Source organism: Salmo salar, chromosome ssa01 (assembly GCF_905237065.1).
Source record: "Salmo salar chromosome ssa01, Ssal_v3.1, whole genome shotgun sequence".
NCBI classification, from domain to species: Eukaryota; Metazoa; Chordata; class Actinopteri; order Salmoniformes; family Salmonidae; genus Salmo; species Salmo salar.
In genome coordinates, this window is record NC_059442.1 from 151608482 (window position 1) to 151631953 (window position 23472).

Sequence of the window (23472 nt, forward strand, 5' to 3'; positions counted from 1 at the left end):
TGAACCACTATAAACAAAACATAAAACAGCAACGATAGCAAACAGTCCTGTCTGGTCAAAAATGAACGAGACAGAAAACAATCACCCACAAAACCCAAAGGAAAAATAGGCTACTCATGTGTGACTCCCAATCAGCAACAACGAACTTCAGCTGTGCCTGATTGGGAGCCACACACGGACCAAAACAAAGAAATACAAAACCATAGAAAAAGGAACATAGAACGCCCACCCAATGTAACACCCTGGCCTAACCAAAAATAAAGAACAAAAACCCCTCTCTATGGCTAGGGCGTTACAGGTGGGCAGTTGAAAGTGATCAGTGGGTAACCAATTAAAGTAGATCCACACACACCATCTCCATCCACAGCTAAACAATAATACCTAAATCTGCCATTTGGCACACCTCGAAAGGAAAGGCAAGTGACTCACATGAGAACAATAATAATCTTTATCCTGCTCAGTGCCTCTCTCTCTTCTCTTTCTCTCACACTCACTCTATTATTTCTAACGGGTGGATGGACCCAATCAATTAAGCCAAGACAAACAACAGGAGCTTAGGGTTGTGCAATGTAATGACATTCCCATCATCATCATCATTCACACACAGACATACACACACACAGACATGGTAGTGCACGCGCGCACACACACACACCAGGCTGCACACAGAATAGTGATGTTGGTTGTTACCTGGTCTGTGCTTGGCGTGTCTGAAATATCGTTCATACTTCGGCTTTGCGCATGATCTGAAACATATCAAAAACACGTGTATCAAAAAAACACACACACCAATTAGTACTCCACACAAATTCACCTCAAGTTAGCAATCTTCTCTGCGTGTGTACAGTTTAGAGTTTGTTTAGTGTGTGTTTAATTTTTACATTGAGTAGAAGAGGCACTACCCACATGAACAATTATAACATGATATAAATACTGTGGTATTATTATATTTATATACTATAGTATAAACTGTAGTGTTTTTGCCTTCTTTACTGTAGTAATTATTCACTGTAGTGTTTTTGCACAAAAAACTCTACAGCATATGGACAGTATATTGCATACAGACTAGCCTGGCTGACGCGACTCACGTGACTCACGACGCAGGGACAGCTCTGACTACACTGGTCTGAAAAGGAGAACGTATGCAATATTCTCGCAGAAATTGTACAACGGGTTTGATTAGTTTCTAAAATGTTTTTTTTTACCCTCGGGGTTGAGGCCTCTCTTGTTTGGATTTGAAAATGTAATCGTTGTAATGGAAAGGGGTGGTGCTCAGGGGGCTGAGTGAAAAAGACACAGAGGAAAGCACCAGTAAAAGCACAGCCCCCTTCATTATTGACGCATTGTGACGACAACATCAACGAGCCATTCCATACTCTGAAGTCAGGAGGACTTTGAGAGTTAGGTGTTAGCTAGACTAGGATTGGACCCCCCTGCGCTGGCCGTACGCGGACTACAGCAGGACCCTGCTGTAGTATTTACTGTAGTGATTTTGTGGAAATTAGTGTAGTATTTACGATATTGTTTTTTGTTTTATTATCTTTGACATAGAAGTGGGGGCTTTCTCCTCAAGGAAACCTACTGGACAAATATTTAAAAAAGCACATTTTCCATAACCTGTAAGTAGGTAGGACTGGGGTCTGAACCTCTTTTCTATAACCTGTAGAGAACACAATATATGGTCTATAATTGGCATATGGTCTCGTGGATAGCACAAATTGGGCCATGGGGGAGGGGAATGGACGGAGGGTATGCAAATGACCTGTTAGCAAATCAATACAGTGTGTAGTATAGTATTCTACAGTTTACTACAGTGTACTACTGTACATAATGATATAGTAAGTACTACACGATCGAGGGATACTTGTCACGTCCTGGCCAGTATATAAAGTTAATTGTTTTGTAGTTTGGTCAGGGCGTGGCAGATTTGTTTTATGTGGTTCGGGGTGGTGTGTTTGTTAAAAGGGTGTTTGGTTTAGTATTTCCGGGTTTTGGTTTATGTCTAGGTAGTTCTATGTGGAGTCTAGTGAGTGTATGTCTATGTTTGGTTAATTGGGGTTGGGACTCTCAGTTGAAGGCAGGTGTTGTCTATCTGCCTTTGATTGAGAGTCCCATATATTAGGGTGTGTTTGTGATTGTGATTTGTGGGTGATTGTTCTGTGTTGAGCCTATGCTAGCCAGACTGTTTGTAGTTGTTCGTTCGTTCTTTTTGTTTTGTGATTTTGTACGTTCATTTTTTGAAGTTAATAAATTCTCAAGATGAGCATACACGTACCTGCTGCGTATTGGTCCACATTTTCCGACGATGATTTCGTTATATCATCAGAGGACGAAGACAACCGTGACAATACTACAGTGTGTCCCATACGAAGAAATAACATAGATGAATATATTTCAATAAAATATGAATATATTTAAATATATTTTAATTATTTAAAAAATCAAATATATAAATAAATCAAATAGACACTCACACCTCACAAACGTCTCTACCCCGACGTTATTGTTGAGTCTCTATTGGCCTCTGCTACCTTAGTCTATGCTTTAATAGCTGCTATCTGCCACTTATGAAACATATGGTGTTTATTTCTAAAACGTATCTGTAAATATATTTTTAAATATATGAAAATATATGTTTCCAGAGCTGTCAATCACAATTTGAAATGTTCCCAAGCCCAACCCTCAGCCCTGCCTCCAGCTGACTGAGCAATCATTACAATTTTGAATTTTCTTAGAAGAAGAGCAGCCGTCACCGCCAAAAAGCAATATCGTGGATAATGGTGTTTTATTTGATTATATATTCATAACATTTCATTAAAATATGTTTTTAACATGGTAGGTGACAGAGGAAGAAGATCATTTATTCAACTGCAAAGCAAGAGTTTTCATCGAACTGGCTAACACAGCTAGCTACCTGGCTAGCTAGATAGGTAGCTCCTTCTTTAGCTTGCCACCAACGTACAATGTGACTGACCAAGGTAAGAATTGTTTTGAAAATGAAAGTTGAGTAGAATTCAGCAGAGTTAATGTTATGTACAGTTGAAGTCGGAAGTTTACATACACCTAGGTTTGAGTCATTAAAACTCTTTTTTCAACCACTCCACAAATTGCTTGTTGACAAACTATAGTTTTGGCAAGTCAGTTAGGACATCTACTTTGTGCATGACACAATACATTTTTCCGACAATTGTTTACAGACACATTATTTCAATTAAAATTCACTGTATCACCATTCCAGTGGGTCAGACGTTTACATTCACTAAGTTGACTGTGCCTTTAAACAGCTTGGAAAATTTCAGAAAATGATGTCATGGCTTTAGAAGCTTCTGAGAGGCTAAGGAAGGAGACGTGTTTGGTGTGAAAAGTGCAACTCAATCCCAGAACAACAGCAAAGAACCTTGTGAAGATGCTGGAGGAAACAGGTACAAAAGTATCTATATCCACAGTAAAACAATTCCTATATCAACATAACCTGAAAGGCCGCTCAGCCAGGAAGAAGCCACTTCTCCAAAACTGCCATAAAAAAGCCAGACTACAGTTTGCAACTGCACATGAGACAAAGATCATACTTTTTGGAGAAATGTCCTCTGGTCTGATGAAACAAAGGGAACTGTTTGGCCATAATGACCATCGTTATGTTTGGAGGAAAAAGGGGGAGGCTTGCAAGCCGAAGAACACCATCCTAACCGTGAAGTACAGGGGTGGCAGCATCATGTTGTGGGGGTGCTTTACTGCAGGAGGGACAGGTGCACTTCACAAAATAGATGGCACCATAAGGCAGGAAAATTATGTGGATATATCGAAGCAACATCACAAAGCCCTGACCTCAATCCTATAGAAAATTTGTGGGCAGAAATGAAAAAGCGTGTGCGAGCAAGGAGGCCTACAAACCTGACTCAGTTACACCAGCTCTGTCAGGAGGAATGGGCCAAAATTCACCCAACTTATTGTGGGAAGCTTGTGGAAGGCCTCCCGAAACGTTTGACCCAAGTTAAACAATTTAAAGGCAATGCTACCAAATACTAATTGAGTGTATGTAAACTTCTGAACCACTGGGAATGTGATGAAAGAAATAAAAGCTGAAATAAATCATTCTCTCTACTATTATTCTGACATTTCACGTTCTTAAAATAAAGTGGTGATCCTAACCGACCTAAAACAGGTACTTTTTTCTAGGATTAAATGTCAGGAAAAACTGAGTTTAAATGTACTTGGCTAAGGTGAATGTAAACTTCTGACTTCAACTGTATGTATAAGATATAATTTAATTGCCAAAGCTATTGTTAAATGTTCTTGGTTTGCCAAGCAATGTGTTTAGCTTTAGTGAGGGTTGGGTGTCTAGATAGATTATTTCTAGCAAAATACACTGCTCAAAAAAATTAAGGGAACACTTAAACAACACAATGTAACTCCAAGTCAATCACACTTCTGTGAAATCAAACTGTCCACTTAGGAAGCAACACTGATTGACAATACATTTCACATGCTGTTGTGCAAATGGAAGACAACAGGTGGAAATTATAGGCAATTAGCAAGACACCCCCAATAAAGGAGTGGTTCTGCAGGTGGGGACCACAGACCACTTCTCAGTTCCTATGCTTCCTGGCTGATGTTTTGGTCACTTTTGAATGCTGGCGGTGCATTCACTCTAGTGGTAGAATGAGATGGAGTCTACAACCCACACAAGTGGCTCAGGTAGTGCAGCTCATCCAGGATGGCACATCAATGCGAGCTGTGGCAAGAAGGTTTGCTGTGTCTGTCAGCGTAGTGTCCAGAGCATGGAGGCGCTACCAGGAGACAGGCCAGTACATCAGGAGACGTGGAGGAGGCCGTAGGAGGGCAACAACCCAGCAGCAGGACCGCTACCTCCGCCTTTGTGCAAGGAGGAGCAGGAGAAGCACTGCCAGAGCCCTGCAAAATGACCTCCAGCAGGCCACAAATGTGCATGTGTCTGCTCAAACGGTCAGAAACAGACTCCATGAGGGTGGTATGAGGGCCCGACGTCCACAGGTGGGGGTTGTGCTTACAGCCCAACACCGTGCAGGACGTTTGGCATTTGCCAGAGAACACCAAGATTGGCAAATTCGCCACTGGCGCCCTGTGCTCTTCACAGATGAAGCAGGTTCACACTGAGCACGTGACAGACGTGACAGAGTCTGGAGACGCCGTGGAGAACGTTCTGCTGCCTGCAACATCCTCCAACATGACCGGTTTGGCGTTGGGTCAGTCATGGTGTGGGGTGGCATTTCTTTGGGGGGCCGCACAGCCCTCCATGTGCTCACCAGAGGTAGCCTGACTGCCATTAGGTACCGAGATGAGATCCTCAGACCCCTTGTGAGACCATATGCTGGTGAGGGTGGCCCTGGGTTCCTCCTAATGCAAGACAATGCTAGACCTCATGTGGCTGGAGTGTGTCAGCATTTCCTGCAAGAGGAAGGCATTGATGCTATGGACTGGCCCAGACCTGAATCCAATTGAGCACATCTGGGACATCATGTCTCGCTCCATCCACCAACGCCACGTTGCACCACAGACTGTCCAGGAGTTGGCGGATGCTTTAGTCCAGGTCTGGGAGGAGATCCCTCAGGAGACCATCCGCCACCTCATCAGGAGCATGCCCAGGCGTTGTAGGGAGGTCATACAGGCACGTGGAGGCCACACACACTACTGAGCCTCATTTTGACTTGTTTTAAGGACATTACATCAAAGTTGGATCAGCCTGTAGTGTGGTTTTCCACTTTAATTTTGAGTGTGACTCCAAATCCAGACCTCCATGGGTTGATAAATTGGATTTCCATTGATTATTTTTGTGTGATTTTGTTGTCAGCACATTCAACTATGTAAAGAAAAAAGTATTTAATAAGATTATTTCTTTCATTCAGATCTAGGATGTGTTGTTTAAGTGTTGTTTGAGCAGTATATTATCTTGTATTTCCCTCCTGCAGTAGATCCATCTGGTCTGGAGCCTCAGCTGCCTATTGACAGACCCAGCCAATGTAAGTCGTCTTTTGTATCATTTAGCTACCTATTTCCTAATGAAATTCAAATGTGTTCATGAACATTAACCCCTGATTTATTATTCATCTTGTGTGGAATTGTTTTACTGACTCTCTGTCTCTGCATTATCCACAGGGTAACTGTCAACTTGTGAGTCTGCAGGGGACACTGGAGGGGAAGGAATCTGCATTGGAAGTATCAGTTTGATGTTCATGAACATTAACCCCTAATTCTTCATCTTATGTGGAATGTCTCTGCATTATCCACAGGGTAACTGTCAACTTGTGAGCAATGTTCGTTCAAAAATGTTCAGTCACTGAGCAAATTTCAGGTCTGCTGAGCGCGTTTACTGTAAACACTGCAGCTGTACCTGCTTTAAGTTAGTTTTAACAATGGTCAAGTAGGCTACTGTGGCTATTTGATCATAATGTAGGCCTCCCAGAGTGACCTACCATTAAAAAAAACTATGGAGAAAATGCATCCGATAACATTTTACATGGAAATAGCTGTTCTATCATTCAGCCTACAGTAGCAGCCAATGTGTGGTGTTCAATCTAGGCCTACATTCCATGAGACTTTTGAGAAGAAAATAACATGCAGGGCTTGACATTAACCTGTTTATCTACTTGTCCTTCAGACAATGAGGAGGTGACTGAAAATGTTGTTGTGTTGTTTGATGCAAGAAACCACTTTACAAAATAAAATGCATCATTATTCCCACACCATTATTACAGAGAATCAGGCAAATTATGCTACCTCCTGCCTATTGGCTACTTAGCTTATTAAAGCCTCTCTCAAATTACCTGATTTGCTTTTCAAAGATAGAAATGCAGGAAGCAATCACTTCCTCATTGCTGACAAGAAATGATTTATACTTGTGCTAATAACTCATTAACTAGCAAAGGATATGAGCAAATGTACAAATGTGTACACGTTGCTACATGTAGCTCTCAATTTGATCTCAAAATAAGGCCATCTACTGACGACCGCTCATGCTGTAAAAACAGTCCAGTTCAAAGTGAATGGCACAGATCCATATATGGCAATGGTCTATTTGCACAGAGGCCTAATGCAGCTCTGATTGGTTATGGCGCACAGGTCTGTGTAGATTAGAGTAAGGTTCTGTGTCGTGCCTGTCAATGCAATAGAATCCCACTCTGATGTGTTCTACCTACAATAAAATATCTTTCATAGTTAGTTTTGTATACTAAGTCATAGTTTGTTTGTTTCGGTATGCTGCATTGAACGTGGCTAATATTGCGTTGATACGATCACAATTCCCACAGTAAAAGGAAATGTTAATAGTGTTAACTAACGGGGAAAACTCTAGAATGGCCACGGGGAAAACTCTACAAAGTTAAGTGAAGCTTAAGAAGTAAAATGTTCCATTCATTAAAATACATGGCAACATATATTTATAAAATATATTTTGGAATATATTTTACTAGCTACCACAATATGCTGTCAAAATATATTTTCACAACATATATTTAAATATAAACATATATGAAAACATATATAAACATATATGTCCATATATCTTTGTACAAAATATACGTAAATACAGTGGCTTGCGAAAGTATTCACCCCCTTGGCATTTTTCCTATTTCGTTGCCTTACAACCTGGAATTAAAGTAGATTTTTGGGGGGTTTGTATCATTTGTATCATTTGATTTACACAACATGCTTACCACTTTGAAGATGGAAAATATTGTTTTTGTGAAACAAACAAGAAACAAGACAAAATAACTGAACTTGAGCGTGCATAACTATTCACCCCCCCCCCAAATTCAATACTTTGTAGAACCACCTTCAGTCTCTTGGGGTATGTCTCTATAAGCTTGGCTCATCTAGCCACTAGGATTTTTGCCCATTCTTCAAGGCAAAACTGCTCCAGTTCCTTCAAGTTGGATGGGTTCCTGCTGGTGTACAGCATTCTTTAAGTCACTTCACCAATTTGGACTATTTTGTGTATGTTTATTACATGAAATCCAAATTAAATTTAATTTAAAAAAAGAATTCATTACAGGTTGTAATGCAACAAAAAAGGAAAAACGCCAAGGAGGGCGAATACTTTTGCAAGGCACTGTATATACACGTTGTTAATATATATGTCAATATATAATTTTTCCGTATGGGGTAGTATAGTATTCTACAGTATACTACAAAATTCTATAGTAAGCACCACACGATCAAGGGATACTACAGTGTAGAGCATAGTATTCTACAGTATACTACCAAATTCTATAGCAAGCACTACACGATCGAGGGATACTACAGAGTGGAGAATAGTATTCTACAGTATACTACACAATTCTATAGTAAGTACTACATGAAGGATACTACGGTGTGAAGTATAGTATTCTACATTATATTACAGTTTACTATAGAATTCTAAACTGTAGTATTTTTATATGTGGGATAGTAGACATCTCCAACCCATCTATGTGGTTAAATATAGCTTTAGTTATTGTGTGAATGTGTGTCTTTGAGTGGCCGATTAGACCTAATGATCATTACCCCCAAAGCTGATTATTGATGTGGGGACAAATTAATATGCAGGGAAAGAACAGGAAAATACCTTGGTTAGGACACACACACAAACTCATCTTGTTCACCCTACAATCCACAAATTGACACACTGTGTACTGGGAGCTCTTGAAAGTACAGTGTGACCAAAGTTTGCACGCAATCACACACAGTAATCCAACATACTGTATCTCTACTGGTTTATGAGGTTAGATATGTCAATTAAAACACCTATCTCTATGAGGATCATAGATAAGAAAAAGGGTGAAAGAGTATTAGTTTGTATGTATACGTGAGTGTTAATGGATCCGTGCGTTGAGTGTGTGTGTGTCTATGTGTCTGTGCTCTTGAGTGTGTGTGTGTCTATGTGTCTGTGCTCTTGAGTGTGTGTGTGTGCGTGTACACTCACGCAGGCGGGCAAGGCTGCCTGACTTGGCGCGTAGGTCTTCTGTAGAACGATGGAGGCCAGAGGCTGAACTAGGACTACGACTGAAGTTAGTACGGCTGGCATTATGAACAGACTGGGGACTACGGCCTAGAGAGAGAGACGGAGTAAGGAAGGAGCGAGGGAGGGAGAGAGAGAAATAGGAGAGAGAGAAAAGAGAAATGGATGGAGTGAACAAGAGATGGTGAAAGCATTTGTTAAAAGAGGAGAGAAATTATTATTGTTGTTTTAGTCAAATCAGCATGATAGAGATGAAATCAACAAGATCACTCAACACATGCACACACACACACACATGCACGCAGACCTACAGATGCACACACTCACTGGCGGGGCAATTGTTTGATTTGCCCATGTCGGCTAGTGAGCGATGCATGGGTTTCTTATGCTGGTGGCGATGTTTCCGTAGCAACACGAAGCTGACCTTCTCCCTCAGCTCTGGACCAATCAGACCATCAGCTACTTGGCGATCCACAATTTCATCTGGGGTCAGGGGTGAGAGTTCAAGGGTAAAACATAGAGAAACAGAGTGAGATATAGAACAAACGGGTTGCAGGTGTAACTGGTCACAGTGAGATCAGAGTGGTCTCAATCCCAGATCAACCCCTTACCCCCTATCCACTTCAGAGGAGGCTGGTGGGAGTGGCTATAGGAGGACGTGCTCATTGTAATGGATAGAATGGAATCAATGGAACAGTATCAAACACATCAAACATATGGACCCACATGTTTGACTTCGTTGCATTAATTCCATTCCAGACATTACAATAAGCCCTATAGCTCCTCCCACCAAACGCCTCTGATCCACATCCACCTGGCCTATCAGAGGGCAAGATGAAGCTTTACTATATTGCTTACACCTATCAAATTTTCTCGGATCTCCACAGGTGCACAGGAACTATGGGTTGATTTTAGAAGGGAACATAGCCCGGGTCACACTAACCTAACCTAGCAGGCGTAAAATAAGTGCCTGAAACTAAATCCCCTGCATACTGGTCTTGACAATAAGAAGAAAAGCTGTCGGGGGAGGTTCTCTTCTCCACTGTTCAACCAATCCAGTCAATTTGGAGGAGGATGGAGTGTTATCTTGTTAACGTCCAAAAGTGGAAGTCTCGTCACAGGTTCTCTTTCCATTTCCCCTGAAAACCACAACATCAGGTTGTTGGGGACTTGGCAAAGGGTCACACAGACACACACTCACCCACTATCTCTGGCAGGGAGTATCCCTCCAGATCCAGCAGTACACTGCCAGTCTGTATACAGGTCCTCAACTCAAACAGACTGTGGAGGGTCAAGGTGGACACATGGGGCTTACTCCACCTCTCTCCTCCCTCCTCCACCTTCTCCTCAAACTTCACCCACCTACAGAGAAGGAGTGAGAGGAAGAGAGACAGAGAGATAGAGAGCGACACACACACAGAAAAGAGAGTAAGGTAGAGAGAGCAGACAGGAAAATGCTATAGAGGAATACGAAATACTTTCTGCTGGACTCAAATATGACAATTTCCTGTTTCTTCAAAAGCCAGAGGGTGTCGTTTTTGTTTCACCGCTTAATTCCGTTCTGGCTCTGCTGTGTATGCATGTGCATTATTGAATGTTTGACATATTGATTGATTGGTCGGTCAGCTGGTTTATTGCCTCCCAGCCTGCGACCTTGAGGGATGCTGGGTTTGACCTCTAACCCCCAGAGTCATAGAGGGGAGTCAGATGTAGCCCACTGTAGGGCTCTACTGCTAACACTCTTCTAATGAAACTATCTACAGGTCCCCTACTGACAACTCCCCCAAATCCCACCCAAAGCCCCCCAACAATCCCAAACTAATGAGGGCAAACACTCCAGGGTGGAAACACAAGGGTTGAAGTGTGTGTTTGTGTGTGTGTGTGTACCTAGCAGACTCTTTCCACTCCATATCATCTCCATCGTGTTGCAGTGTGTCCATCTCTGTGAAAAGAGTCGGCGTTGGCAAGTCATCATCTTCACCCAGGATGTAACGCAGCCTCTCCGCCGCCGGGGACACTTGGAAATGGAGTTCAAACACAAGAGAATAACTATCAAACCAAAGAAATTGAATTTGAAAATATACTGTATCTACTGTATGTATCGAACACTTTTACTTACAGTGTGTGTGAGTTCTGTATAGGATATTCTTCTTTGATGTACGGTGGACAGATAGTTGCTGCAGCTTTGGATTGTCATGACAGTGTGTACTAAACCATTTACTCAGACAAATCAGACATTTTATAGAATCTGTGTTTGTTAATTTGTTTATCTATTTGTAAAATGTATAGCCTGCAACTGTAACTGAATAGAACTGGAAAACTGTAGTGTTCCCAAGACTGTCTCAGAATTTCCTGTCGGTGGAACAAAGCAATTAACATGCTCCTAGCCCAGGGCTCTGATAACTGGCATCACACCACTCGTCTGCATGGGTGTGTGTGCTGTGTGCTGTATGTGTGTCTGCGTGTGTCGTTCCTCTTCTGATGGTCCTAGCTTACTTTGATCCTGTGTGAGTTCCCTTCCACCCCAACCCAAAACAACACCACTAATCTCTAACGCTCTTACCCCTGTCAGTCACAGAGTCCCAGTGAAAGCTGGTAAATAAATACCCCCTAATCCCCACTCACCCCTCACCCCCTTTATACAGTCAATGAATAACCTCCCCCCTTTCTGCCCCCCCCATCTGGTCCATACATTGATTCCCTGAAATGCCAAATGACATGTGACTGATACATAGCAAAAACATCTGCATACATACTGTACACACTTCACACAATATACTCTGTAAATTAGTGTGGTGTGCTGGTGTGTTTACGTGGTATTTCACTTTCAGAACCCATATCTGTGCTACGGTTTGAGGATAAGAAGTGGGTGTGTGAATGTGTGAAGTGTGTGTGTACATGTGTGTTTGTGTGTGTGTGTGTGTGTTGATCTGCTCCTTGGCAGCAGTAGTTTTTAATCCCAGTGGTCTGAGGTACAGGAGCTCACAGACAGATGGGAGGGAGGGAAGGGTTGGTATGTAATGTATGCAATGTTCCTGATGCAAGCCAGAAAGATAAGTCACGAGCTTGATGACTTTCATCATGTTGGTTCTGGATTGAATAAAACCCACACAAAAACGAAGCAAGTATTTGATATGATTCTGTTAATCTCTTTGTTGCCTACAGTATAAAACTATTGGTATTGAGTTGCTAAGATAAGCATCACAGTGCCTAAGAGCACTACCCAAGAGTCAGCGCGTGGTAACAGCACATGGACAGACCCTGTCTCTAAGAGGGTTTACTGAGGACAGACAGACAGACCCTGTCTCTAAGAGGGTTTACTGAGGACAGACAGACAGGCCCTGTCTCTTTTTATTTACATTTTTTTATTTCACCTTTATTTAACCAGGTAGGCAAGTTGAGAACAAGTTCTCATTTACAATTGCGACCTGGCCAAGATAAAGCAAAGTAGTTCGACACATACAACAACACAGAGTTACACATGGAGTAAAAACAAACATACAGTCAATAATACAGTAGAAAAATAAGTCTATATACAATATGAGCAAATGAGGTGAGATAAGGGAGGTAAATGCAAAAAAAGACCATGGTGGCGAAGTAAATACAATATAGCAAGTAAAACACTGGAATGGTAGATTTGCAGTGGAAGAAAATGCAAAGTAGAAATAGAAATAATGGGGTGCAAAGGAGCAAAATAAATAAATAAATACAGTAGGGGAAGAGGTAGTTGTTTGGGGTAAATTATAGATGGGCTATGTACAGGTGCAGTAATCTGTGAGCTGCTCTGACAGCTGGTGCTTAAAGCTAGTGAGGGAGATAAGTGTTTGCAGTTTCAGAGATTTTTGTAGTTCGTTCCAGTCATTGGCAGCAGAGAACTGGAAGGAGAGGCGGCCGAAGGTGTCGTGTCTTTGGCTATGCCGGATTAAGTGATATGACATGCTAACCTATAAAATCCTTTCTCTGTAATTAATATTACCTGATTAAGCTAATCATGTAAATGTAATTAACTACAAAGTCGGGGCACCACGGAAGGACGTTTATAGAGCCGTTATCTTCCGAATAAACTCTTAAAATACTTAGTTATATTTTACATCGATAGCAGTCAATATTAACCCTTATCTTATTTTCAGTCTCATAATGAAAGTTGAAAATTCTTGGCTATCTTCATGAACCCTGGCTAACAAGTTGAATCAGCAATACAAAATTGGGTTTAATTATTTATTTACTAAATACCTAAACTAATCACACAGAATTACAAATACACCGAATACAAATGATGTCATACATGATGGCTGGTTACACAAAGGAAAGGGGGTTGGGCTTGAATGAAAGAGCGGGAAGACTTAGGAACAAAGAAACAGAAGCTATGCTATCGTAAATACATTATCTTATGCATTCTAAATTACCGCCCATTTGGAAAAGGAAAATGCAATAAATATTTACTCTGAGCTGCGCTTCGGTAGATTGGTAATTTAGATTCTGGCCGGGTTGGCCAACAGATCTTCCTGTCCTCGGAAGAATGTCTCTGGTGGTAAATTGGATACGTGGTGGTATCTTTGTCTGTCTGTTAGACTGGATCCGTCGTCCATCCTTTCCTAGCCCCCGTCTACAGCGGCCGCTGCTAACTCAACGGCTAGGAAGTATCACTTCTGTAGTGAATAAGCTCAAAGTTCATACCATTCGCCACCAAAGCTCACGCTGAGGTTGGCTTAGTTCTGTACTTGACGTGTGTCCTTCTAACGTAGAGGCTGCAGACCTCACATACTGGAACCTGGTTATCTTTTCGTCAAAGGCTTATATAGTGGAGAGGGGGAAGGATGTGTTTCATCGTTTATAACCCCTGTCTCTTCACAGGGGTGGGCCACTGATCAAGCAGGGCACTTTCCTTATGAAAACCCAATTCTCTCATTTGGAAGCTAAAATTACATTTAATCTCCTAACAAACAATTTCAATATCAAACATTTCAATTGCATAACAATTCCATGTTACTCTGATAACTAGAGGGTGTATACTTTCTCAGGTACAGTTTATGTCGCCCTGTCATCAGTCATAATGTCTCAGATGACAACCGAACTGACATCCATACTCATTACGGTCCCAAGCATATTTCCAACTGGTTTTATTACCAAAATATGGTTCCTTTTCCCCATTTGTTTGATGTTCCCAGACTCTCTATATTTAACACAGGCTATTCAAGTCCTTCAGTAGGGTCAGAAAGAGAGGGGAAGGGAGAAAGGTATTTATGGGGGGGTCATAAACCTTACCCACAGGCCAACGTCATGACACCAGATTGCATAGCGGAGAAGGTGCGGTGGGATTCGAAATGGTCGGTAATCTGTTTGTTGACTTGGCTTTCAAAGACCTTAGAAAGGCAGGGTAGGATAGATATAGGTCTGTAACAGTTTGGGTCAAGAGTGTCCCCCCCTTTGAAGAGGGGGATGACCGCAGCTGCTTTCCAATCTTTGGGAATCTCAGACGACACGAAAGAGAGGTTGAACAGGCTAGTAATAGGGGTTGCAACAATTTCGCCAGATAATTGAACAGAACATCAAAAAGAACAGAACATCAGCTGACTGGATTTGGGAGAAGGAGAAATGGGGAAGGCTTGGGCGAGTTGCTGTGGGGGGTGTAGTGATGTTGACCGGGGTAGGGGTAGCCAGGTGGAAAGCATGGCCAGCCCTAGAAAAATGCTTATTGAAATTCTCAATTATAGTGGATTTATCGGTGGTGACAGAGTTTCCTATCCTCAGTGCAGTGGGCAGCTGGGAGGAGGTGTTCTTATTCTCCATGGACTTTACAGTGTCCCAGAACCTTTTTGAGTTTGTGTTGCAGGAAGCAAATTTCTGCTTGAAAAAGCTAGCCTTGGCTTTTCTAACTGCCTGTGTATATTGGTTTCTAACTTCCCTGAAAAGTTGCATATCACAGGGGCTGTTCGATGCTAATTCAGAATGCCACAGGATGTTTTTGTGTTGGTTAAGGGCAGTCAGGTCTGGAGAGAACCAAGGGCTATATCTGTTCCTGGTTCTAAATTTCTTGAATGGGGCATGCTTATTTAAGATGGTGAGGAAGGCATTTAAAAAAATAACCAGGCATCCTCTACTGATGGGATGAGGTTAATATCCTTCCAGGATACCCGGGCCAGGTCGATTAGAAAGGCCTGCCCGCTGAAGTGTTTCAGGGAGCGTTTGACAGTGATGAGTGGTCGTTTGACCACTGACCCATTACGGATGCAGGCAATGAGGCAGTGATCGCTGAGATCTTGGTTGAAAACAGCAGAGGTGTATTTAGAGGGCAAGTTGGTTAGGATGATATCTATGAGGGTGCCCGTGTTTACGGCTTTGGGGTGGTACCTGGTAGGTTCATTGATAATTTGTGTGAGATTGAGGGCATCAAGCTTAGATTGTAGGATGGCCGGGGTGTTAAGCATGTCCAAGTTTAGGTCAGCTAGTAGCACGAGCTCTGAAGATAAATGGGGGGCAATCAGTTCACATATGGTGTCCAGAGCACAGCTGGGGGCAGAGGGTGGTCTATAGCAGGTGGCAACGGTGAGAGACTTGATTTTAGAGAGGTGGATTTTTAAAAGTAGAAGTTCAAATTGTTTGGGTACAGACCTGGATAGTAGGACAGAACTCTGCAGGCTATCTCTGCAGTAGATTGCAACACCGCCCCCTTTGGCTGTTCTATCTTGTCTGAAAATGTTGTAGTTAGGGATGGAGATTTCAGAGTTTTTGATGGTCTTCCTAAGCCAGGATTCAGACACGGCTAGGACATCCGGGTTGGCAGAGTGTGCTAAAGCAGTGAATAAAACAAACTTAGGGAGGAGGCTTCTAATGTTAACATGCATGAAACCAAGGCTATTACGGTACAGAAGTCATCAAAAGAGAGTGCCTGGGGAATAGGAGTGGAGCTAGGCACTGCAGGGCCTGGATTCACCTCTACATCGCCAGAGGAACAGAGGAGGAGTAGGATAAGGGTACGGCTAAAAGCTATGAGAATTGGTCATCTAGGACGTCCGGAACAGAGAGTAAAAGGAACAGGTTTCTGGGGGTGATAAAATAGCTTCAAGGTATAATGTACAGACAAAGGTATGGTAGGATGTGAATACAGTGGAGGTAAACCTAGACATTGAATGATGATGAGAGAGATATTGTCTCTAGAAACATAATTGAAACCAGGTGATGTCATCGCATGTGTGGGTGGTGGAACTGAATGGTTGGATAAGGTATAATGAGCAGGGCTAGAGGCTCTACAGTGAAATAAGCCAATAAACACTAACCAGAACAGCAACGGACAAGGTATATTGACATTAAGGAGAGGCATGCTTAGCCGAGTGATCATAAGGGTCCAGTGAGTAGTGAGGTTGGTTGGGGTCACGGCGATTCAGACAGCTAGCCGGGCCATGAGTAGCAAGCTGGCAGAAGATGGACTGTTTTTAGCCACCTCGTGCATTTCCGTCGGTAGATTAGTGGGGTTCCGTGTGGTAGAGGGGACCAATCCAATTGGCAAAATAGTTATTGTTATAGTGGCCCAAGAAAATTGTCCGATAGACCTATTTAGATAGTAGCCGATAAGACAGCTAACGATTAGCGGGCCGCAGATGGGCGTTCAGGTTACGTCGCGACGGAGGGGCCAGTTAGATAACTCTTTCGGGCAGATAACGTCGGTAGTCCAGTCGTGAAGGCCCGGTGGGGCTCCGCATCGGCAGTAAAACGGGTCCGGATAGGTGATTGTAGCCCAGGAGTGGCTGATGGAACTCCAGCTGGCTAGCTCCGGAATAATTGATGTTTGCTCCGGGTAAATAATACTTTAAAAAAAAGAAAATTGGTGAGGCGGGTTGCAGGAGAGTGTTTTGAAGTTGAGTTTTTAGAAGAAAAAAAATATTTAAAAAATATATGCGAAGAAAAGATGTAAATATATATACACGGGACACGACAAGACGAGGACAAAGGACGTCTGACTGCTATGCCATCTTGGATAAGATGGGGACGTCTAAGAGGTTACTGAGGACAGACAGACAGGCCCTGTCTCTAAGAGGGTAATTACTGAGGACAGACAGACAAATAGATCCTGTCTCTAAGAGGTTACCGAGGACAGACAGACCCTGTCTCTAAGAGGTTACTGAGGACAGACGTACAGATCCTGTCTCTAAGAGGTTACTGAGGACAGACAGACAGATCCTGTCTCTAAGATGTTACTGAGGACAGGCAGACAGACCATGTCTCTAAGATGTTACTGAGGACAGATATACAGGCCCTGTCTCTAAGAGGTTACTGAAGACAGACCTTGAGGCCCAATTTTTTAATAACAAATGCAATCTAATAGTTCACAGAGGGAGATTGAGAGAAAGAAGCAGAGTGAATCAGAGAAAGAAGCAGAGTGAATCAGACAAAGAAGCAGAGTGAATCAGAAAAAGAAGCAGAGTGAATCAGACAAAGAAGCAGAGTGAATCAGACAACGAAGCAGAGTGAATCAGACAAAGAAGCAGAGTGAATCAGAGAAAGAAGCAGAGTGAATCAGAAAAATAAGCAGAGTGAATCAGACAAACAAGCAGAGTGAATAAGAGAAAGAAGCAGAGTGAATCAGAGAAAGAAGCAGAGTGAATAAGAAAAAGAAGCAGAGTGAATCAGAAAAATAAGTAGAGTGAATCAGAGAAAGAAGCAGAGTGAATCAGAGAAAGAAGCAGAGTGAATCAGACATAGAAGCAGAGTGTATCAGAAAAATAAGCAGAGTGAATCAGACAAACAAGTAGAGTGAATCAGAGAAAGAAGCAGAGTGAATCAGAGAAAGAAGCAGAGTGAATCAGACATAGAAGCAGAGTGTATCAGAAAAATAAGCAGAGTGAATCAGACAAACAAGCAGAGTGAATCAGAGAAAGAAGCAGAGTGAATCAGACATAGAAGCAGAGTGAATTGGAAAAATAAGCAGAGTGAATCAGACAAACAAGCAGAGTGAATAAGAGAAAGAAGCAGAGTGAATCAGAGAAAGAAGCAGAGTGAATAAGAAAAAGAAGCAGAGTGAATCAGAGATAGAAGCAGAGTGAATCAGACAAAGATGTCTCTAAGATGTTACTGAGGACAGATATACAGGCCCTGTCTCTAAGAGGTTACTGAAGACAGACCTTGAGGCCCAATTTTTTTATAACAAATGCAATCTAATAGTTCACAGAGGGAGATTGAGAGAAAGAAGCAGAGTGAATCAGAGAAAGAAGCAGAGTGAATCAGACAAAGAAGCAGAGTGAATCAGAAAAAGAAGCAGAGTGAATCAGACAAAGAAGCAGAGTGAATCAGAGAAAGAAGCAGAGTGAATCAGACAAAGAAGCAGAGTGAATCAGACATAGAAGCAGAGTGTATCAGAAAAATAAGCAGAGTGAATCAGACAAACAAGCAGAGTGAATCAGAGAAAGAAGCAGAGTGAATCAGACATAGAAGCAGAGTGAATTGGAAAAATAAGCAGAGTGAATCAGACAAACAAGCAGAGTGAATAAGATAAAGAAGCAGAGTGAATCAGACAAACAAGCAGAGTGAATAAGAGAAAGAAGCAGAGTGAATCAGAGAAAGAAGCAGAGTGAATAAGAAAAAGAAGCAGAGTGAATCAGAGATAGAAGCAGAGTGAATCAGACAAAGATGTCTCTAAGATGTTACTGAGGACAGATATACAGGCCCTGTCTCTAAGAGGTTACTGAAGACAGACCTTGAGGCCCAATTTTTTTATAACAAATGCAATCTAATAGTTCACAGAGGGAGATTGAGAGAAAGAAGCAGAGTGAATCAGAGAAAGAAGCAGAGTGAATCAGAAAAAGAAGCAGAGTGAATCAGACAAAGAAGCAGAGTGAATCAGAGAAAGAAGCAGAGTGAATCAGACAAAGAAGCAGAGTGAATCAGACAAAGAAGCAGAGTGAATCAGAGAAAGAAGCAGAGTGAATCAGACATAGAAGCAGAGTGTATCAGAAAAATAAGCAGAGTGAATCAGACAAACAAGCAGAGTGAATCAGAGAAAGAAGCAGAGTGAATCAGACATAGAAGCAGAGTGAATTGGAAAAATAAGCAGAGTGAATCAGACAAACAAGCAGAGTGAATAAGATAAAGAAGCAGAGTGAATCAGAGAAAGAAGCAGAGTGAATAAGAAAAAGAAGCAGAGTGAATCAGAGATAGAAGCAGAGTGAATCAGACAAAGAAGCAGAGTGAATCAGACAAAGAATCAGAGTGAATCAGAGAAAGAAGCAGAGTGAATCAGAGAAAGAAGCAGAGTGAATCAGACAAAGAAGCAGAGTGAATCAGAAAAATAAGCAGAGTGAATCAGACAAACAAGTAGAGTGAATCAGAGAAAGAAGCAGAGTGAATCAGAGAAAGAAGCAGAGTGAATCAGACATAGAAGCAGAGTGTATCAGAAAAATAAGCAGAGTGAATCAGACAAAGAAGCAGAGTGAATCAGACATAGAAGCAGAGTGTATCAGAAAAATAAGCAGAGTGAATCAGACAAACAAGCAGAGTGAATCAGAGAAAGAAGCAGAGTGAATCAGACATAGAAGCAGAGTGAATTGGAAAAATAAGCAGAGTGAATCAGACAAACAAGCAGAGTGAATAAGAGAAAGAAGCAGAGTGAATCAGAGAAAGAAGCAGAGTGAATAAGAAAAAGAAGCAGAGTGAATCAGAGATAGAAGCAGAGTGAATCAGACAAAGAAGCAGAGTGAATCAGACAAAGAATCAGAGTGAATCAGAGAAAGAAGCAGAGTGAATCAGAGAAAGAAGCAGAGTGAATCAGACAAAGAAGCAGAGTGAATCAGACAAAGAAGCAGAGTGAATAAGAGAAAGAAGCAGAGTGAATCAGACATAGAAGTAGAGTGAATCAGAAAAATAAGCAGAGTGAATCAGAGAAAGAAGCAGAGTGAATAAGAGAAAGAAGCAGAGTGAATAAGAGAAAGAAGCAGAGTGAATCAGACATAGAAGCAGAGTGAATTGGAAAAATAAGCTTAGAGATGAATCAGACATTTAACAAGAGTTACAGAGTGAATAAGAGAAAGAAGCAGAGAGAATCAGAGAAAGAAGCAGAGTGAATAAGAAAAAGAAGCAGAGTGAATCAGAGATAGAAGCAGAGTGAATCAGACAAAGATGTCTCTAAGATGTTACTGAGGACAGATATACAGGCCCTGTCTCTAAGAGGTTACTGAAGACAGACCTTGAGGCCCAATTTTTTTATAACAAATGCAATCTAATAGTTCACAGAGGGAGATTGAGAGAAAGAAGCAGAGTGAATCAGAGAAAGAAGCAGAGTGAATCAGACAAAGAAGCAGAGTGAATCAGAAAAAGAAGCAGGGTGAATCAGACAAAGAAGCAGAGTGAATCAGAGAAAGAAGCAGAGTGAATCAGACATAGAAGCAGAGTGAATCAGAAAAATAAGCAGAGTGAATCAGACAAACAAGTAGAGTGAATCAGAGAAAGAAGCAGAGTGAATCAGAGAAAGAAGCAGAGTGAATCAGACATAGAAGCAGAGTGTATCAGAAAAATAAGCAGAGTGAATCAGACAAAGAAGCAGAGTGAATAAGAGAAAGAAGCAGAGTGTATCAGAAAAATAAGCAGAGTGAATCAGACAAACAAGCAGAGTGAATCAGAGAAAGAAGCAGAGTGAATCAGACATAGAAGCAGAGTGAATTGGAAAAATAAGCAGAGTGAATCAGACAAACAAGCAGAGTGAATAAGAGAAAGAAGCAGAGTGAATCAGAGAAAGAAGCAGAGTGAATAAGAAAAAGAAGCAGAGTGAATCAGAGATAGAAGCAGAGTGAATCAGACAAAGAAGCAGAGTGAATCACACAAAGAATCAGAGTGAATCAGAGAAAGAAGCAGAGTGAATCAGAGAAAGAAGCAGAGTGAATCAGACAAAGAAGCAGAGTGAATCAGACAAAGAAGCAGAGTGAATCAGACAAAGAATCAGAGTGAATCAGAGAAAGAAGCAGAGTGAATAAGAGAAAGAAGCAGAGTGAATCAGACATAGAAGCAGAGTGAATCAGAGAAATAATCAGTGTGAATCAGAGAAAGAAGCAGAGTGAATCAGAGAAAGAAGCAGAGTGAATCATACAAAGAAGCAGTGTGAATCAGAAAAAGAAGCAGAGTGAATCAGACAAAGAAGCAGGGAAATTCAGACAAAGAAGCAGAGTGAATTAGACAAAGAAGCAGAGTGACTCAGAGAAAAAAGCAGAGTGAATCAGAGAAAGAAGCGGAATGAATCAGACAAAGAAGCAGGGAAATTCAGACAAAGAAGCAGAGTGAATAAGACAAAGAAGCAGAGTGACTCAGAGAAAAAAGCAGAGTGAATAAGACATAGAAGCAGAGTGAATCAGAGAAAGAAGCAGGGTGAATCAGACAAAGAAGCAGAGTGAATAAGAGAAAGAAGCAGAGTGAATCAGACAAAGAAGCAAAGCGAATCAGACAAAGAAGCAGAGTGAATAAGAAAAAGAAGCAGGGTGAATCAGACAAAGAAGCAGAGTGAATAAGAGAAAGAAGCAGAGTGAATCAGAGAAAGAAGCAGAGTGAATCAGAAAAAGAAGCAAATTGAATCAAACAAAGAAGCAGAGTGATTCAGAGAAAGAAGCAGAGTGATTCAGAGAAAGAAGCAGAGTGAATCAGACATAGACGCAGAGTGAATCAGACAAAGAAGCAGAGTGAATCAGAAAAAGAAGCAGAGTGAATCAGACAAAAAAGCAGAGTGATTCAGAGAAAGAAGCAGAGGGGTTCAGAGAAAGAAGCAGAGTGAATCAGAGAAAGAAGCAGAGTGAATCAGAGAAAGAAGCAGAGTGAATCATACAAAGAAGCAGAGTGAATCAGAAAAAGAAGCAGAGTGAATCAGACAAAGAAGCAGAGTGATTCAGAGAAAGAAGCAGAGGGGTTCAGAGAAAGAAGCAGAGTGAATCAGAGAAAGAAGCAGAGTGAATCAGAGAAAGAAGCAGAGTGAATAAGAGAAAGAAGCAGAGTGAATCAGAGAAAGAAGCAGAGTGAATCAGAGAAAGAGATGTGACAGTGCAAGAGAGACTAGTCCTTCAGAGAGCACTGAGGCAAACAGACACTTTGCTACAGTCTCCAAATTAGATCCAAACTATCACACAAGACCTAATTGAACAATCCACCAACTACATCCCAGAGACAGCTGCTGGTCCAAAGACCAGAGGTTGAGAAACACCAATGCCATGTCCACACTTTCTATACCTCCTCTCCTTCTCCCATCCACTCTTCCTGTTTTCTGTACTTCCTCCAGTCCTCTCTTCCTGTTTTCTATACCTCCTCCCGTCCTCCCGTCCTCTCTTCCTGTATTTTATACTTCCTCCCCTCCTTCCCTCCTGTTTTCTATACCTCCTCCCCTCCTTCCATCCTCTCTTACTGTTCTCTATACCTCCTCCTATATCATCTTCCTGTTGTTACCTGTTTTAGGCAGTGTCCAGTGAGAGGCCATGCTGGAGGTGATGGAGGATCCAGAGTCCTGCATGATTAACCACAGGAACCACAATATCTCAGATCTAGAACCAGAGACCTTCAGTATGCACCTGTACTCCCAGCCAATCTCTGTCCAGCCCAGAGAGGTAGCACTCCAATACCAGGCAAGACCCCAATACCGGTATGTTCCGTCCTGTAATGGAACTGTTGTGCTGTGTTCTTGTGGAGCTGAGCTGGTCTGCTCTAAATCCTGGAGCAGTAAAGGGCCAGAGGCTTAAGAGGCCAACACACCCCACAGCACCCTGAAGGACTCTCCACCCCCTGACACACACACACACACACACACACACACACACACACACACACACACACACACACACACACACACACACACACACACACACACACACACACACACACACACACACAGGGCCGCTGGTGGTTGGACCAGGGTTTGAGTTCCTCAGCTCTAATCAGCTTACCAGCTTCAGAACGCTGGCCCCCATGGAAACAGGAACCATGCTTCAGAATGCTGGCCCCCATGGGAACAGGAACCATGCTTCAGAATGCTGGCCCCCATGGGAACAGGAACCATGCTTCAGAACGCTGGCCCCCATGTGAACAGGAACCATGCTTCAGAATGCTGGCCCCCATGGGAACAGGAACCATGCTTCAGAATGCTGGCCCCCATGTGAACAGGAACCATGCTTCAGAATGCTGGCCCCCATGGAAACAGGAACCATGCTTCAGAATGCTGGCCCCCATGGGAACAGGAACCATGCTTCAGAATGCTGGCCCCCATGTGAACAGGAACCATGCTTCAGAATGCTGGCCCCCATGGGAACAGGAACCGTGCTTCAGAATGCTGGCCCCCATGGGAACAGGAACCATGCTTCAGAACGCTGGCCCCCATGGAAACAGGAACCATGCTTCAGAATGCTGGCCCCCATGGAAACAGGAACCATGCTTCAGAATGCTGGCCCCCATGGAAACAGGAACCATGCTTCAGAACGCTGGCCCCCATGGAAACAGGAACCATGCTTCAGAATGCTGGCCCCCATGGAAACAGGAACCATGCT

General features: G+C 42.3%; 1 protein-coding gene across 2 annotated transcripts in view; it reads right to left on the reverse strand.

Moving 5' to 3' along the window:
* LOC106568526 (electrogenic sodium bicarbonate cotransporter 4) overlaps positions 1-23472 on the reverse strand; it is a 58154-nt gene that overhangs the window by 29153 nt on the left and 5529 nt on the right. For both annotated transcript variants that reach the window (XM_014138957.2, XM_045692257.1), the window contains exons 4-8: positions 10859-10988; positions 10173-10333; positions 9299-9454; positions 8936-9061; positions 691-746 (exon numbers count right to left, since the gene is read on the reverse strand). In XM_014138957.2, the coding sequence (XP_013994432.1) occupies positions 691-746; positions 8936-9061; positions 9299-9454; positions 10173-10333; positions 10859-10988 (629 nt within the window). The remainder of the gene's footprint in view (positions 1-690; positions 747-8935; positions 9062-9298; positions 9455-10172; positions 10334-10858; positions 10989-23472) is intronic.